Source organism: Staurois parvus, unplaced genomic scaffold (genome assembly GCF_062004578.1).
Source record: "Staurois parvus isolate SC_StPar_1 unplaced genomic scaffold, SC_StPar_1.0 ptg000137l, whole genome shotgun sequence".
NCBI classification, from domain to species: Eukaryota; Metazoa; Chordata; class Amphibia; order Anura; family Ranidae; genus Staurois; species Staurois parvus.
Window position 1 is genome coordinate 4,158,018 of NW_028317933.1, and position 16,805 is coordinate 4,174,822.

At 41.9% G+C, this 16,805-nt stretch overlaps 1 protein-coding gene across 1 annotated transcript in view; it reads right to left on the bottom strand.

Moving 5' to 3' along the window:
* LOC149465757 (fer-1-like protein 4) overlaps window positions 1-14,347 on the bottom strand; it is a 213,680-nt gene extending 199,333 nt beyond the window's left edge. The window contains exon 1 of the mRNA XM_089673264.1: window positions 14,133-14,347. Within this exon, the coding sequence (XP_089529390.1) occupies window positions 14,133-14,211 (79 nt within the window). The 5' untranslated portion in view covers window positions 14,212-14,347. The remainder of the gene's footprint in view (window positions 1-14,132) is intronic.
* Between the last annotated feature and the right edge of the window lie 2,458 nt (window positions 14,348-16,805).

Consider the following 16,805-nt stretch of genomic DNA (forward strand, 5'->3'; position numbering starts at 1 on the left):
ATTCTATACAAAAATGAAAAACACTTGACTCTAGTTCTACTTTAACCATTGTGCAGCATCACTAAGCCAAAAAGCAGAAGCTGCATCTGAATGAGCAAATATGGCTGCCCCATGGATGTATATAATCACTAACTATACACAGAAAACATTTTTAAAGAATATGTAAACCCAACATTTCATATTCCTGATGTGTGCTTGCTGTATTTGAAAAAGTCTCCTTTTGTCTTTGTATTGCTTACTTTGTGTGAAATCCCTGCGGCTCCTTCCAGTCCCTCTGCTTCCCTAATAAAAACTGACCACATTAGGCGTGAGAGCACAGCATTGTCAGTTCTCGAGCTATGCTCTCCTCCAATGATCAGACTTGTTCCAACTTGCCCCCTGCATAGCAACTCACTGGGAAGATTAGTGTAATGCTGTTTCTTCTCCCCCATCTTTTAGGCTCCTTTCAGATGGGTCGGATCCAGGGGCGGACTGACAACTCATGAGGCCCCCGGGCAATAGGGGATCATGGGGCCCCTGTGTCCTTGCCCAAACTCAAAAAAGCCTATGAAAAAGGTACCAGGGGCATCTCATGGGGCCCCCTACTGACCCTGGGCCATAGGGCAGTGCCCGAGTTTACAAATTGTCAGTCCACCCCTGGTCGGATCTATCAGCGTGATCCGCCTATTGTCCTCTGACACCTGTAGGTCCATAGAAGTCTATGGATGGACCTAACGGGTCCGTTTAAAAAACGGACAGGCGAACCCCATCGGTCTGTTCTTGTGAAATGGGCCTAAGGCAGCTGAGAACAGAGGGTATCACTTATAAAAACAGAAAACTGTTTATTATGGTTTTTTTATAATCATACACAAATGTTTTGCTTTCCACTTCTATTTTTAACTGAATGGGTGGTTTTACAAGGTGGGGGTTTACATAGACTTTAACCCCTTACCCTCCAGAGGTTTTACCCCCCTTCCTGACCAGGCCATTTTTTGCGTTATGGAGCTGCGTTACTTTAACTGATAATTATGCGGTCATGCGCAAATTGAGCTTTCACTTGGGGGTGTTTGATCACCTCTGTGTTTTTTATTTCTGCGCTATAACAAAAAAAAAAGACCGACAATTTTGAAAAAAAACAATATTTTTTACTTTTTGCTAATAAATTTAGGCCAAAATGTATTCTGCTACATGTCTTTGCTAAAAAAAATCCCAATATGTGTAAATTAATTGGTTTATCCATCTGCTGATAGTACAGAGCTCTAGGAGTCACTCTGCACATGCTCAGTTTAGTGTGTATGGATAGAGTTTTATTTTCTTTAGGAGAGAGCATGTGATCAGCGCAGGGCCAATCAGCACTGTCCAGACAGTGGGTCAGGGGTCATGCAGCCTCATAGGGCAGTCAGAGGAGAATAAAAACTCCTCTTACAAGCTTTAGCCAGTGCTCTGCTGGACACTGATAGAAGTCACAAGCCTGCTATAACTGCTGATGAGAAAAGGTATTTAGCAGTTTATATTTATTACAATAATTGCATTTTTATGTTCTGTGTACTGTGGGAGACCAGATATAGTGAATGCAGGGTTCTGGGAGACCAGATATAGTGAATGCAGGGTCCGGGGAGACCAGATATAGTGAATGCAGGGTCCGGGGAGACCAGATATAGTGAATGTAGGGTCCTGGGAGACCATATATAGTGAATGCAGGGTCCGGGGAGACCAGATATAGTGAATGCAGGGTCCGGGGAGACCGGATATAGTGAGTGCAGGGTCCAGGGAGACCGGATATAGTGAGTGCAGGGTCCAGGGAGACCAGATATAGTGAATGCAGGGTCTGGGGAGACCAGACATAGTGAATGCAGGGTCCAGGGAGACCAGACATAGTGAATGTAGGGTCCAGGGAGACCAGACATAGTGAATGCAGGGTCCGGGGAGACCAGACATAGTGAATGCAGGGTCCGGGGAGACCAGATATAATGAATGCAGAGTCCATGAAGACCAGATATAAAGAATGCAGAGTCCATGGAGACCAGATATAATGAATGCAGGGTCATGGGAGACCAGATATAGTGAATGCAGGGTCCTGGGAGACCAGATATAGTGAATGCAGGGTCCGGGGAGACCAGATATAGTGAATGCAGGGTCCGGGGAGACCAGATATAGTGAATGCAGGGTCCGGGGTGACCAGATATAGTGAATGCAGGGTCCGGGGAGACCAGATATAGTGAATGCAGGGTCCGGGGTGACCAGATATAGTGAATGCAGGGTCCGGGGTGACCAGATATAGTGAATGCAGGGTCCGGGGTGACCAGATATAGTGAATGCAGGGTCCGGGGAGACCAGATATAGTGAATGCAGGGTCATGGGTTTAGTAACACTTTAAGCCGACTCTGTTCACAAGTATAGATAAAAAATAATATAAAGGATTATTTCCCTCTTTAGAGGAAACCGTTAATATGTCATTGCCGACCTCTCTGAAAATGCTAATTGAAGGGCTTATATAGGGATCCAGTGGTTATACAGCTTTTAAAATCCCTGACCTGGCATATGTATGCAGATGAGATGCTTTGACTTCTCTCCAACTTCACTTGCTGCATACTTGATTCAGATCAATCACTTGGCAAGCATTGAAGCCGCAAAATCAGAATTATACGTCTCTGGCTTTAATGCTTTCTCTTCCACTAAGCAGAACAAGCATGGAGACAGTGAAGTCAGACAGAAATCCCCAATCAGCATTATTCTCCTTGGTCACTGTCTGAAAAATTATTGAAGCTACTGAACCAGCATTTCCAAAAGTAGAGCTCAGCCTCTATGTGATGTAAATAAACTGAGCACCTTCTCTTACTATCCAAGGAGTATATTGACCAAAATGGGTTACCCTATTAAAAAAGAGCAACCACTTAAAAATATAAGTTGGTGTTTACCAAAAATCAACAGTGTTGTGTACCAGTAACAATAAATTATAATGTGCGAGCTGTCCCTTAAAGTGCAAATACACTTTCATAAAATACACAAATAAAGTGCTTAGACCGTGAAAGCATATACGAATTGGTATATTGAATCCATAAAAGTCCCAAACCAATTGTGTGCCAAAAGTTATATAAATTCTTCTAGTGCCCAGTAAATTGCTTTCTGCAAATCCACTTTGTGCTCCACCATCGTGTGCCAATATACAGTCAGGTCCATAAATATTGGGACATTGACACAATTCTAACATTTGTGGCTCTATACACCACCACAATGGATTTGAAATGAAATGAACAAGATGTGCTTTAACTGCAGACTGTCAGCTTTAATTTGAGGGGGATATGATCACCATGTATAATACACAAGGGGGGATATGATCTCCATGTATAATACATAAGGGGGGATATGATCACCATGTATAATACATAAGGGGGGGATATGATCTCCATGTATAATACATAAGGGGGATATGATCTCCATGTATAATACATAAGGGGGGATATGATCTCCATGTATAATACATAAGGGGGATATGATCTCCATGTATAATACATAAGGGGGGATATGATCTCCATGTATAATACATAAGGGGGGGATATGATCACCATGTATAATACATAAGGGGGGATATGATCACCATGTATAATACATAAGGGGGGGATATGATCACCATGTATAATACATAAAGGGGGATATGATCACCATGTATAATACATAAGGGGGGATATGATCTCCATGTATAATACATAAGGGGGGATATGATCTCCATGTATAATACATAAGGGGGGATATGATCACCATGTATAATACATAAGGGGGGATATGATCTCCATGTATAATACATAAGGGGGGATATGATCACCATGTATAATACATAAGGGGGGATATGATCACCATGTATAATACATAAGGGGGGATATGATCTCCATGTATAATACATAAGGGGGGATATGATCACCATGTATAATACATAAGGGGGGATATGATCACCATGTATAATACATAAGGGGGGGATATGATCACCATGTATAATACATAAGGGGGGATATGATCACCATGTATAATACATAAGGGGGGATATGATCTCCATGTATAATACATAAGGGGGGATATGATCACCATGTATAATACATAAGGGGGGATATGATCACCATGTATAATACATAAGGGGGATATGATCACCATGTATAATACATAAGGGGGGATATGATCACCATGTATAATACATAAGGGAGGATATGATCTAAATGTATAATACATAAGAGGGGATATGATCACCATGTATAATACATAAGGGGGGATATGATCTCCATGTATAATACATAAGGGGGGATATGATCTCCATGTATAATACATAAGGGGGATATGATCACCATGTATAATACATAAGGGAGGATATGATCTAAAAGTATAATACATAAGAGGGGATATGATCACCATGTATAATACATAAGGGGGGATATGATCACCATGTATAATACATAAGGGGGGATATGATCTCCATGTATAATACATAAGGGGGGATATGATCTCCATGTATAATACATAAGGGGGGATATGATCTCCATGTATAATACATAAGGGAGGATATGATCTAAATGTATAATACATAAGAGGGGATATCATCTCCATGTATAATACATAAGGGGGGATATGATCTCCATGTATAATACATAAGGGGGGATATGATCTCCATGTGTAATACATAAGAGGGGATATGATCACCATGTATAATACATAAGGGGGGATATGATCTCCATGTATAATACATAAGGGGGGATATGATCTCCATGTATAATATATAATTGATCTAAAAGTATAATACATAAGAGGGGATATGATCACCATGTATAATACATAAGGGGGGATATGATCTCCATGTGTAATACATAAGAGGGGATATGATCACCATGTATAATACATAAGGGGGGATATGATCTCCATGTATAATACATAAGGGGGGATATGATCTCCATGTATAATACATAAGGGGGGATATGATCACCATGTATAATACATAAGGGGGATATGATCACTATGTATAATACATAAGGGGGGATATGATCTCCATGTATAATACATAAGGGGGGATATGATCTCCATGTATAATACATAAGGGGGGATATGATCTCCATGTATAATACATAAGGGGGATATGATCACCATGTATAATACATAAGGGGGATATGATCTCCATGTATAATACATAAGGGGGATATGATCTCCATGTATAATACATAAGGGGGGGATATGATCACTATGTATAATACATAAGGGGGGATATGATCACCATGTATAATACGTAAGGGGGGATATGATCTCCATGTATAATACATAAGGGGGGATATGATCTCCATGTATAATACATAAGGGGGGATATGATCACCATGTATAATACATAAGGGGGGATATGATCTCCATGTATAATACATAAGGGGGATATGATCACCATGTATAATACATAAGGGGGGATATGATCTCCATGTATAATACATAAGGGGGGGATATGATCTCCATGTATAATACATAAGGGGGGATGTGATCATCATGTATAATACATAAGGGGGATATGATCTCCATGTATAATACATAAGGAGGGATATGATCTCCATGTATAATACATAAGGGGGGATATGATCTCCATGTATAAATACATCAGTGGTTCATATAGTGAACTCGGTGTAGATTTATTCACGCTGAGGTCATTGCAGAGGACAAGGGGGCACTCTTTACATCTGGAGGAAAAGAAATTTAATCTCCAAACACGGAAAGGTTTCTTCACAGTAAGAGCTGTGAAAATGTGGAATAGACTCCCTCAAGAGTTGGTTCTGGCCAGCTCAGTGAATTGCTTCAAAAAAATGCCTGGATTCTTTCTTAGATACACAGAATATAACTGGATATAACATTTATAGGTAAAGTTGATCCAGGGAATATCTTATTGCCTCTTGGGGGATCAGGAAGGAATTTTTTCCCAGCAGGAGCAAATTGGATCATGCTTTTCTGTTTTTTTTGCCTTCCTCTGGATCAACTGTGGGTATAGGATTATACTTTTTTTTTTTCTATGGTTGAACTGGATAGACGTTTGTCTTTTTTCAGCCAGACTAACTATGTAACGATTAGAAAATCGACCGATCGGTCATCCGACATCCGAAAGACGTTCGTTCGTTGGTCGAAATCGTGGCCCACATTAACCAATCTAAAAAAATTGTTCATCGGGCAATACGTAGTATTGACATCTTCCGTACAAGTTGAAGTGATGCAGTGTGGGTGTGATCTTGAAGCCACACCCTTCCGGCCAGAACGAACGATATACACAACAATTACCAGCAATGAGTATATTGTTTATTACATGACCTATATAGATAAATAGTGATACAGAAATATAATCTGCAGAATTCTGGTTTCATTATCTCAATAGGCCAATCTACTTTTAACATTTGGATTTTTCGTTCGTGTTTACGAACATTCCTTGGACATAAACATCCGGATCATCTTCTGTTTCCGCTCATGCGTGATAGCGCTTTATAGATTTTTTTCATACGACCGTCATACCACCGCATAGAAAATCAATCGCTCGTATGCGAAACGACAACATATTTCACTGTTGTTCAACCGGATTTTTTTTGTTCACAATATCGTTATCGGTTAAAACATCCTGCTCATCAACGAAGAGAAAATCGTTCGATCAGTGGAAATTTTTCATACAATTTTCTTATCGTGTGTACGGGGCATTAGCCTCTATGTATCTGCCAGCGCAGGTCTCCTTTAAAGACGTCCTTTCCCATTGCAGCTGTGCTCCCCGTGTTTGCATGTAAATGCCGCAGAACATCAAGGACAGAATTCTAATTAATTACCAGACTTTACAGACTTACTGAGAAATCCTTTGATCCTCAAATCAGAGCAATTTTCATTAAGCCCAATTCAAATCCTTCCTAATTGAAACATAGTAGCAGTCCATTTATTAATCAACCATTAGCATCCGAGCAAAGGTTACCCATCTAGAGGAAACCTAATGAGTAGAGCCCAGCTCGTTACTGCCTACACCATACACTGCTCCCTATTAAATGAGGATTGCATGTTCAAATCAGAACATTGTTTTGTAAATGGGATGCCGCCTGTGATTTGTTCTTTTTAACAAGAAAAACATTCTAAACAAAAATTGTAATTTTATCCCATAAAAGTTTTTGAAGATAGCAGAGCTGTATGCATGGGGGGTGTGGGGGGGTAATAAAAAAAAAAGTACATTAAGGTCCTGTTCACACCGATCTGACTTCGAAATCGTGCAACTTCACTAGCCACAGCAGGGCAGAACAATGGCTAAATGGTTAGCATTTCCTCCTGGCAGTACTAGGGTCGCTGGTTCAAATCCCAACCACAGCACAACCTGCCTGGAGTTTGCATGGGGGGTGGGGGAAGGTTATAAAAAAAAAAAAAAAAAAAGTACATTAAGGTCCTGGTCACACCAATTTGACTTCGAAATCGGGCAACTTCACTAGCCACAGCAGCGCAGCACAGTGGCTAAATGTTTAGCATTTCCTCCTGTCAGTACTAGGGTCGCTGGTTCAAATTCCAGCCATGGCACCACCTGCCTAGAGTTTGCATGTTCTCCCTGTGCCTGTGTGGGTTTCCTCTATGTACTCTGGTTTCCTCCCACACTTCAAAGACATGCTGGTAGGTTAATTGGATCCTGTCTAAATTGTCCCTAGTATGTGTATGAATGTGAGTTAGGGACCTTAGATTGTACACCCCTTGAGGGTTAGGGACTGATGTGAATGTACAATATATATGTAAAGCGCTGTGTAAATTGACGGCGCTATAGAAGTACCTTGATGCTGACGTCACACAAATACGTGGCCTCACAGAACTGGGCTTTTTTCCATGGGGCCGCATATTTGCGTACCTCTCTTTGTGCTGGGAGTGCGCCCAGCACAGAGACCGCGGTGTCACTGAGAGCATCGGGTCCCGTTCTAACGACCCAGGACTCCCGATTCCAGGTCACATGATCGCTGTGATAGCCTCTGATTGGATATCACAGTGATCAGTCACTGTCCAGCCCGGCCCCCTTGCTTTTTTCTCTCTCTATGAATGGAGAAGAGAGATACATTGTATCTCTCTAACTCCTGGCATAGAGAGAAAAAAAATATTTGTAAAAAAAAATAAAGAAGATAAATAAATAAATATTAAAAAATAAAAGAAAAAAGAAAGAAAAATACCTAGATCAAGGTTTGATCTAGTTCAGTGCCAGGGTTAGTGTTTGGGTCAAGTTCAGGGTCAAAGGTTAAGGGCAAAGGGCAGGGTCAAAGGTCAGGATTTTTAAAAAATTGGTATCAGTGTCAGTTAGTGTTAATGTCAGTGTCAGTGTCGATGTGTTTTAGGTAAAAAAAGACAAAAACAAAATGCGCACTATTGTTTCTGGGCTGTACTACGGGTACAAACAACAAATAACATACACATAGATGGTATCACTGCGATCGTCAAGAGCTGGAGAATTTATTTTGGGTTGTCCTTTTGTGGTAGATTATGGCCCTAATAAGAAACACACAGCTAAATAAAAAAAAATGATTTTTTTTTTACTATTTTGGGCCAGTTTTCCTTTGATATTAAAAAAAAATCAGGAGCTATCCATTACCATTTACCACCAAATAAAAGCCAAATTTGTCCTGAAAAAATCAAGGTATAATCCACCTGGATGTACAAAGTAGTTGTGGTGATATGTATGGTTTTACTATCACATGTCAACATTGCAGAATTGTGCTTAGGCATTTAGATTTGTTTTACCCTTAGGCGTGAAGGGGTTAAATAAACAAAAAAAGCACACAGTTATCCCTTTGATCACCCCAGACATTAACTCCTTCCTGCCCAGTGTCATTAGTACAGTGTCAGCATGCTTTTTATTAGCACCAATCACTGTATTAGTGTCATTGAGATGTCAGTGGCAGTTAGTCAGTCGTCCCCCCCCCCAGAATGACCACTGCAGTCCTGCTATAAGTTGGTGATCATTACTAGTAAAAAAAACAAATAAATAAAATTGCAGTATTTATACCGCCATTTGTAGATGCTATAACTTTCACGTAAACCAATTCATTTACTTGTATTGGGATTTTTTTGTAGCAAAGACGTGTCGCAGAATACATTTTGGCCTAAATTTATGATGAAATTTGGATGGATATGTTTTATAGCAAAAAGTCAAAAATATTGTTTTTTTCACAAAATAAAAACCACAGAGGCAATCGAAAGAAAGCTCTATTTGTTGGAAAAAGGACATAAATTTAATTTGGGTGCAGCGTTGCATGACCGCGCAATTAGCAGTTAAAAAATAACAGCGCCATATCGTGAAAAAAATGGCCTGGTCAGGAGGGGGAATCCTCTGGAGGGCAAGTGGTTACGCTTCAGCTTTAAGGCAAACTCTTCCTTTGAAAAAATAAAAGCATACAAAGGTGCATACAGGATATTTAGTTATTAGTTATTAGTCCTCACGCACACCTGATATTTTACAGCGGCTGTTTTTGGCTTTTGACATTTATTTTTACAGCTAGTAAGTCCCCCCAGCATGTTATCCAATGTGTCCATGCACACATAGACTGTAATCAATATTTTTGGCTGTAAAAAACCCAGGACTAGTGGGTTTCTAGAGGAGTTTTTTAGCAGTAAAAACGCTTTAACACATTGAAAAATGCAGTAAAATGCTGCAAACCGGCGTTTTTGGACTTAATTTGACAAAAAAAAATGTTTTTCTGTAAATAAAAATGCTAAAAACGCAAACGCAGGAAAACACTGCTATACGCTAATGCAAAAACGCTAAAAAAAGCTGAAAACTCATGGTTTTAATGTGACTTTACACAGCTAACGTTACCAGCGTTATCAAAACGTCCCGTTTGCATGAGGATTTAATTGCTGCCTTTTCACCCACTTCCTGTACTAGTGACACCACAACAAGAAAATAAGATAACTGGTGTCACTAGACTAGAACAAGACATAAAAATATAACCTGACCAAAATTTGGGACAGAATTTGACCCTTCCCTACTGTTCCCTAAAAAAAGAAGGTTTTTGGCAGAGGTTGTATTCCATGTTTGCTCCAGTAATATTTGTGTGAAGTTTCTTTCTTTTTGTGAAATGTAAGCACTTCAGCGTGGCAACATTTCCACAATATAGTAATAAAGTAATAAAATATATGAAAAATAAGAGTGCAGCTGGATTGGATAATACAGTGCATTGGAATACCAATCGAAATAAATAGCAATCCATCGCAATGTAGTGTGCTGCCACAACACGTAAAACGCAAGTTCTAAGATACATTAAGGAGCACAGAAAGATATGAATCTAGCCTAAAGATTTAGACAGTTTAAAGAGTAACGTCATTCCCTAGTGATTATTTTTTTAAATCCCCTCTTATATTTTAAGCTGAGTTATCCTAAAAAATGTCCTCACACATCCGGCAAATCCAGCGAAGGTCTGCTTGTGATCCATGGCTTTGTGCCGCACACCGGATCTCAAGGTGCCATCTTCATTTCTGACCTCATCGGGAGCCTGCTGTCTTATCCTAGTTCAGGCAGCCGGCCCTCTGATGATGCACCACCAGATCTGCCTCTTCTGGCTGCTGTAATGATGCGGATTCCTCCTGGAATAAAGGATGTGCGTATCTCAGGAGGAGACTTCGGGAATGGAGGAGACTTTGGGAGCAGAGGAGACTTCGGGAGCAGAGAAGACTTCGGGAGCAGAGAAGACTTCGGGAACGGAGGAGACTTCGGGAGCAGAGGAGACTTCGGGAACGAAGGAGACTTCGGGAACGGAGGAGACTTTGGGAGCAGAGGAGACTTCGGGAAAGGAGGAGACTTCGGGAAAGGAGGAGACTTCGGGAGCAGAGGAGACTTTGGGAACGAAGGAGACTTCAGGAGCAGAGGAGACTTTGGGAACAGAGGAGACTTCAGGAGCAGAAGAGACTTCAGGAGCAAAGGAGACTTCGGGAGCAGAGGAGACTTCGGGAGCAGAGGAGACTTCGGGAGCAGAGGAGACTTCGGGAAAGGGAGAAGATTTCGGAAACGGAGGAGACTTCGGGAGTGGAGGAGACTTCGGGAGCAAAGGAGACTTTGGGAATGGAGGAGACTTTGGAAACGGAGGAGACTTCGGGAGCAGAGGAAACTTTGGGAATGGAGGAGACTTCGGCAGTGGAGGAGGCTTCGGGAGCAGAGGAGACTTCGGGAGCGGAGGAGACTTCGGGAGCAGAGGAGACTTCGGGAAAAGGAGAAGTTTTTGGGAACGGACGAGACTTTGGGAATGGAGGAGACTTCAGGAGCGGCTGAGAATTCGGGAACGGAGGAGACTTCGGGAACGGAGGAGACTTCAGGAGCGGAGGAGACTTCAGGAGCGGAGGAGACTTCAGGAGTGGAGGAGACTTCGGGAAAGGGAGAAGATTTTGGGAACGGAGGAGACTTTGGGAATGGAGGAGACTTCAGGAGCAGATGAGACTTCGGGAACAGAGGATACTTCAGGAACAGAGGAGACTTCAGGAGCGGAGGAGACTTCAGGAGCGGAGGAGACTTCAGGAGCGGAGGAGACTTCGGGAAAGGGAGAAGATTTCGGGAATGGAGGAGACTTCCAGAATGGAGGAGACTTCAGGAAAGGGAGAAGATTTCGGGAATGGAGGAGACTTCCAGAATGGAGGAGACTTCAGAAAAGGGAGAAGATTTGGGGAATGGAGGAGACTTCCAGAATGGAGGAGACTTCAGAAAAGGGAGAAGATTTCGGGAATGGAGGAGACTTCAGGAGCGGAGGAGACTTCAGGAACGGAGAGACTTCGGGAGCGGAGGAGACTTCAGGAGCGGAGGAGACTTCAAGAGCGGAGGAGATTTCGGAAGCAGAGGAGACTTCAGAAGTGGACGAGACATAATTCTTCCCTAGACAACAGGGCCATAGGTATTTTTTTCTGGGGGAGGTTCAGCTTTCTCAAACTCTAAGGCTGGCCATAGAGGGTTATTATTTTAACAGATTCCTCCATCCACACAAACATGGTGGATGGAGGAATCCCTCCCACATGGACACTGGTCATCAAAAAAAGTTTTCCAACATTCCCCTTCGATGGATATCAATCAAAGAACTGGGCAGGATGCTCCTGGGGGGAAGAGGGGGATTGGACCCCCCCTACCCACCTCCTTATCTACTCCTATGCTAGATGAGAATGGAAGCAATGGGTGGTCTGTAGTGCAAAAAATGTGCACTTCAGATTGCAAGGTTGGGGTATTACTCTGCCCTGGTTCACATATATTGTTAGGAATGGACTGGCCAGCAATGGTGGGACTCACCTGCCTTTTGATCTGCAGTACCAGGGCTGGCCAGCGGGTGCTCCCAGCAATCAGAGACTCAACCTTTCAGCCAGCTAACACCTGGAACTGATGATGCTGGGGTATTTAAGGGATGGCCAGACCCACAGACTCTGCCTTGGTGTTGTGTTTGTCCTGGGCCCTGTATCTGTCCTGCATCCTGTTTCTGTCCTGCATCCTGTTTCTGTCCCTCTGCCTGACCCTCTGTACTACGCTGCTTGTTACCTGTTTTGATCTCTGGCTTGTGACCCTGACCATCCCTCTGCCTGACCCTCTGTACTACGCTGCTTGCTACCTGCTGAACCTGGCCTGTGACCCCGACCATTCTCTGCTTGCTCCCCCTGTACCTACCTGCCCAATTGATATTGACCCGGCCTGCCTGACGACGCTTGCTTGTATGTACTGTTATCTGTGGGTGGTTTGGTTTGGTTTGTTTGCACTGTATTATGTTTAGTATTGCACTGCGTTTATGTTTGTATGGTTAGTGTTAATAAATTGTATTGTTTATCACATATCTGAAGTCTGCGTTTCCCTGCATCAGTCACACACCTCTGGTCATACCTGGGAGCCCTGACATATATGCAAATTGATGTGTTTTGAACTGCATCCAATTCGCATGACATGTGAAGCTGGTTCTCATATGTGCAGTATAATTTTTTTAAAAAGAGTCGGGTACAATTTTGAGTTCAGGTGCGATTTATAGTGTCATACACTTTAAAAATTTGCAACTGAACTCCTGAACGAAACAGCACCAGACTGTTTTTACAAATTGCACTTAAATCGGCCCCGCACATATGTAAGTAAAATGTATTTTTTACATGAAGGTTGATGCTTATAAAATTAATATACAATATATTTTGCGACCAACCGTGCCCAGTTGATTTCTAAAAAATGTTATCGAAAATCCATCAATCAATATTATCAATCGATATTTAGCTTGAAAGATTAGTTTTGATCAATGATCCATTGATGTTAATGGCCAAAAAGTAAACTTCTGATCGCACATGGGATTGTTCTAAACTAAAACAAATTGGATGCTAAACTTGACATTAAATGTCGATGATAAAGTTGGCACAAATTCCAATGGCAATTGAATTCGATGTTAAAGTTGACTTAAAAATTTGGTGACATTAGAATTCAATGTTAAATTTGACTTAAAAAAAATTGGTAACATTAGAATTCAATGTCAATGTTGACGTAAACATTTGGTGACATTAGAATTCAATGTTAAAGTTGACTTACACATTTGGTGACATTAGAATTTGATGCTAGAGTTGACTTAAAAATTTGGAGACATTAGAATTCGATGTTAGAGTTGAATTAAACATTTGGTGACATTAGAATTCGATGTTAAAGGTGACTTAAACATTTGATGACATTAGAATTCGATGTTAAAGTTGATATAAACATTTGGTGACATTAGAATTCGATGTAAAAGTTGACTTAAACATTTGGTGACATTAGAATTCGATGTTAAAGTTGACTTAAATATCTGGTGACATTAGAATTCGATTTTAAAGTTGACTTAAATATCTGGTGACATTAGAATTCGATGTTAAAGTTGACTTAAATATTTGGTGACATTAGAATTCGATGTTAAAGTTGACTTAAATATTTGGTGACATTAGAATTCGATGTTAAGAGTCGACATAAGAATTCGGTGTTAAAGTTAACAGTTGTTGGTTGACGAACAAACTTTAAACAGTCGATCTAACTAAGCTGGGAACCCATTCTATGATCACTGTGCATGTGTGGATTGCCATAAAGAAGACAGGCAAGTCCCGAGGCGAGAACCCTTCCTTGATCTCTGTTTTGTGCAACAACAATGAAAGTTGGTGTGTGGACAAGGGAGGTACATAGAGTAAGTTCTTACCTCTAAAGGTCAGAGCTATTTGTCGTTCATGTTTTCCTGGGAGATTGGTCACCCTCTTCAGACTGATGCTGAGAGCCATGATATCCTGGTCGTCGTATGACTATACAGGGGTCCTCCTAGGTGGGTATCATTCCAGTGCAGAGGGTGTACATAGACTGACTGGCAGCTACAAGAGCGATCTCCCACCCCAGTGTGCTTTGTCCTGGCCGCATACTAGCTCTACAGGTTCTTCATTACGCTGCATACTTGCTGAGCAGGTTCCACACACCTCAGTCCCAGGACACCCGCCTCAAATAGTTTCCTTAAACACACAGATGTATGAGGAACCTTATCACATCACTGAGGGCTACAGAAGTCTGTGTGCAAGCTGCCATCTATTGCCTTCCCTGCCTTACTGTGCTTCTAGAAAAATCCTCCATTACTTTTTTCTTTGACGAAACTAAATAAACCATTGGATCATTGGGTCATTGGATCATTGGGTCATTGGATCATTGGGTCATTGGATCATTGAAACATTGGGTCATTGGATCATTGGGTCATTGGGTCATTGGATCATTGGATCATTGGGTCATTGGGTCATTGAATCATTGGTTCATTGGATCATTGGGTCATTGGATCATTGGGTCATTGGGTCATTGGATCATTGGGTCATTGGATCATTGGGTCATTGGGTCATTGGGTCATTGGATCATTGGGTCATTGGGTCATTGGATCATTGGTTCATTGGATCATTAAATCATTGGGTCATTGGATCATCGGGTCATTGGGTCATTGGATCATTGGGTCATTGGATCATTGGGTCATTGAATCATTGGGTCATTGGGTCATTGCGTCATTGGATCATTGGATCATTGGCCCATTGGATCATTGGGTCATTGGGTCATTGGATCATTGGGTCATTGGGTCAGTACAGTAGAACTAAAGGCACATTTTTTTCATTTGGCATATGGCAAGAGAAGGTTGTAACCCCAGTCAGATTTTTTTTTTGTCCATGTGTCCCATAGCCAAACCATGAAGGAATCCCTTGATGTCACTAGGCCAACATTCCATTGGAAGATTCCCCGCTATTCCTGTCCTGGTGACAACTCAGAATTCCGAGATTCTCCTTCACTTCCTGTGATAACAGTCACCAGGACAAATAGAGAGGGAACCCCCCTAATTGGGACACAGACAGCTATAAATACCTGACAGCTGGTCTAATCCTTCTCCATTCTAGCCAAAAAAAAAGGTTTGCCTTTGACCACTTCCATGCAAGGCACTTTTACTCCCTTCCTGCTCAGGCCAATTTTCAGCTTTAAGCGCTGTTGCACTTATGAATGACAATTGCGCGGTCATGCAACACTGTACCCATATGAAATTTTTATCATTTTTTTTCACACAAATAGAGCTTTCTTTTGGTGATTTTTATTCACCATTGGGGGTTTTTTTTTTTTTTTTGCAAAATTAAAAAAAAAAGTTATTCTTTGTTTCTATTGTAAAATTTTGCAAACAGGTCATTTTTCTCCTTCACTGATGTGTGTTGATGAGGCTGCACTGATAGGTAGCACTGATGGGCGCTGATAGGCAGCACTGATGCGGCTGCACTGGTGGGCATTGATGAGGAGACACTGATGCTGCTGCACTGATATGTGGCACTGATAGGCGGCAATGATGGGCACTAATAGGTAGCACTGAAGGGCACTGACTGGTGGCACTGACAGGCACAGATTGGCAGCACTGTTGGGCACTGATGGGTACTTTTGGGGCTGCTCTGATAATTGGGGCACTGATAATCAGTGCTCTGGTTTTCAATGCAGATGTCTCCTTTGACAGTTGGTTATCGGCACTACTTTCCTCACACTGTGACAGTGTGAGGAAAGTACTGCCAATAAACGGCAAGTGTATTTACTGTACATGGTGGTCAGCTGTGATTGGACACAGCTGATCACGTGGTAAAAGGCCACTGTGATCGCCTTTTAACATGTCATGTGATCAGCTGTGTCCAATCACAGCTGACCACCATGTAAATAAAACCAGAAAATGCAAAATGTGGCAAAAACACGGCAAAAATGCACTACATGCGTTTCAGCAGCTTCTCCATTGAACTCTTCTGTAGCAAAAATGCTGTTTTTTGCAGTTAAAAAAGTCCCTGACCCTTTCCAAAACTGCAGCAGGTCATAAACGCATATATGTGAACATGTCCCATAGGAAACCATGTTAGATGGACTGTAGTGTGTTTCTGCAAAAAGCACTAAAAACACAATTGGTGTGAACCAGGCCTTAAAGTGATATTAAAGGCAATAAAAAAAACGTGTCTATACTTACCTGCTGTGTGTAGTGGTTTTGCAGAGAGCAGCCTCAATCCTCCTCTTCTTGGGTCCCCTACCAGCGCTCTTGGCCCCTTCTTTCTGCCGAGTGCCCCCACAGCAAGCAGCTTGCTTTGGGGGCACCCAAACAGGCTTGCTTCCTGCTCTGCATGTCCATTTACACCCTGCCCCCTCTCTCTCCTCATTGGCTCACTCGCTGTAATTGGCAGCAGCGAGTGCCAATAGATGAGGGAGAGATCCAGGAGAGCTTAGGCTCTCGTGCACATCACTGGATCTTGATGGGGCTCAGGTAAGTATTGGGGGGACAGCTGCCCATCGAAGGTTTTTTTTTACCTTCTATAAAGGTAAAAAACCTTAAGCCTTTCAA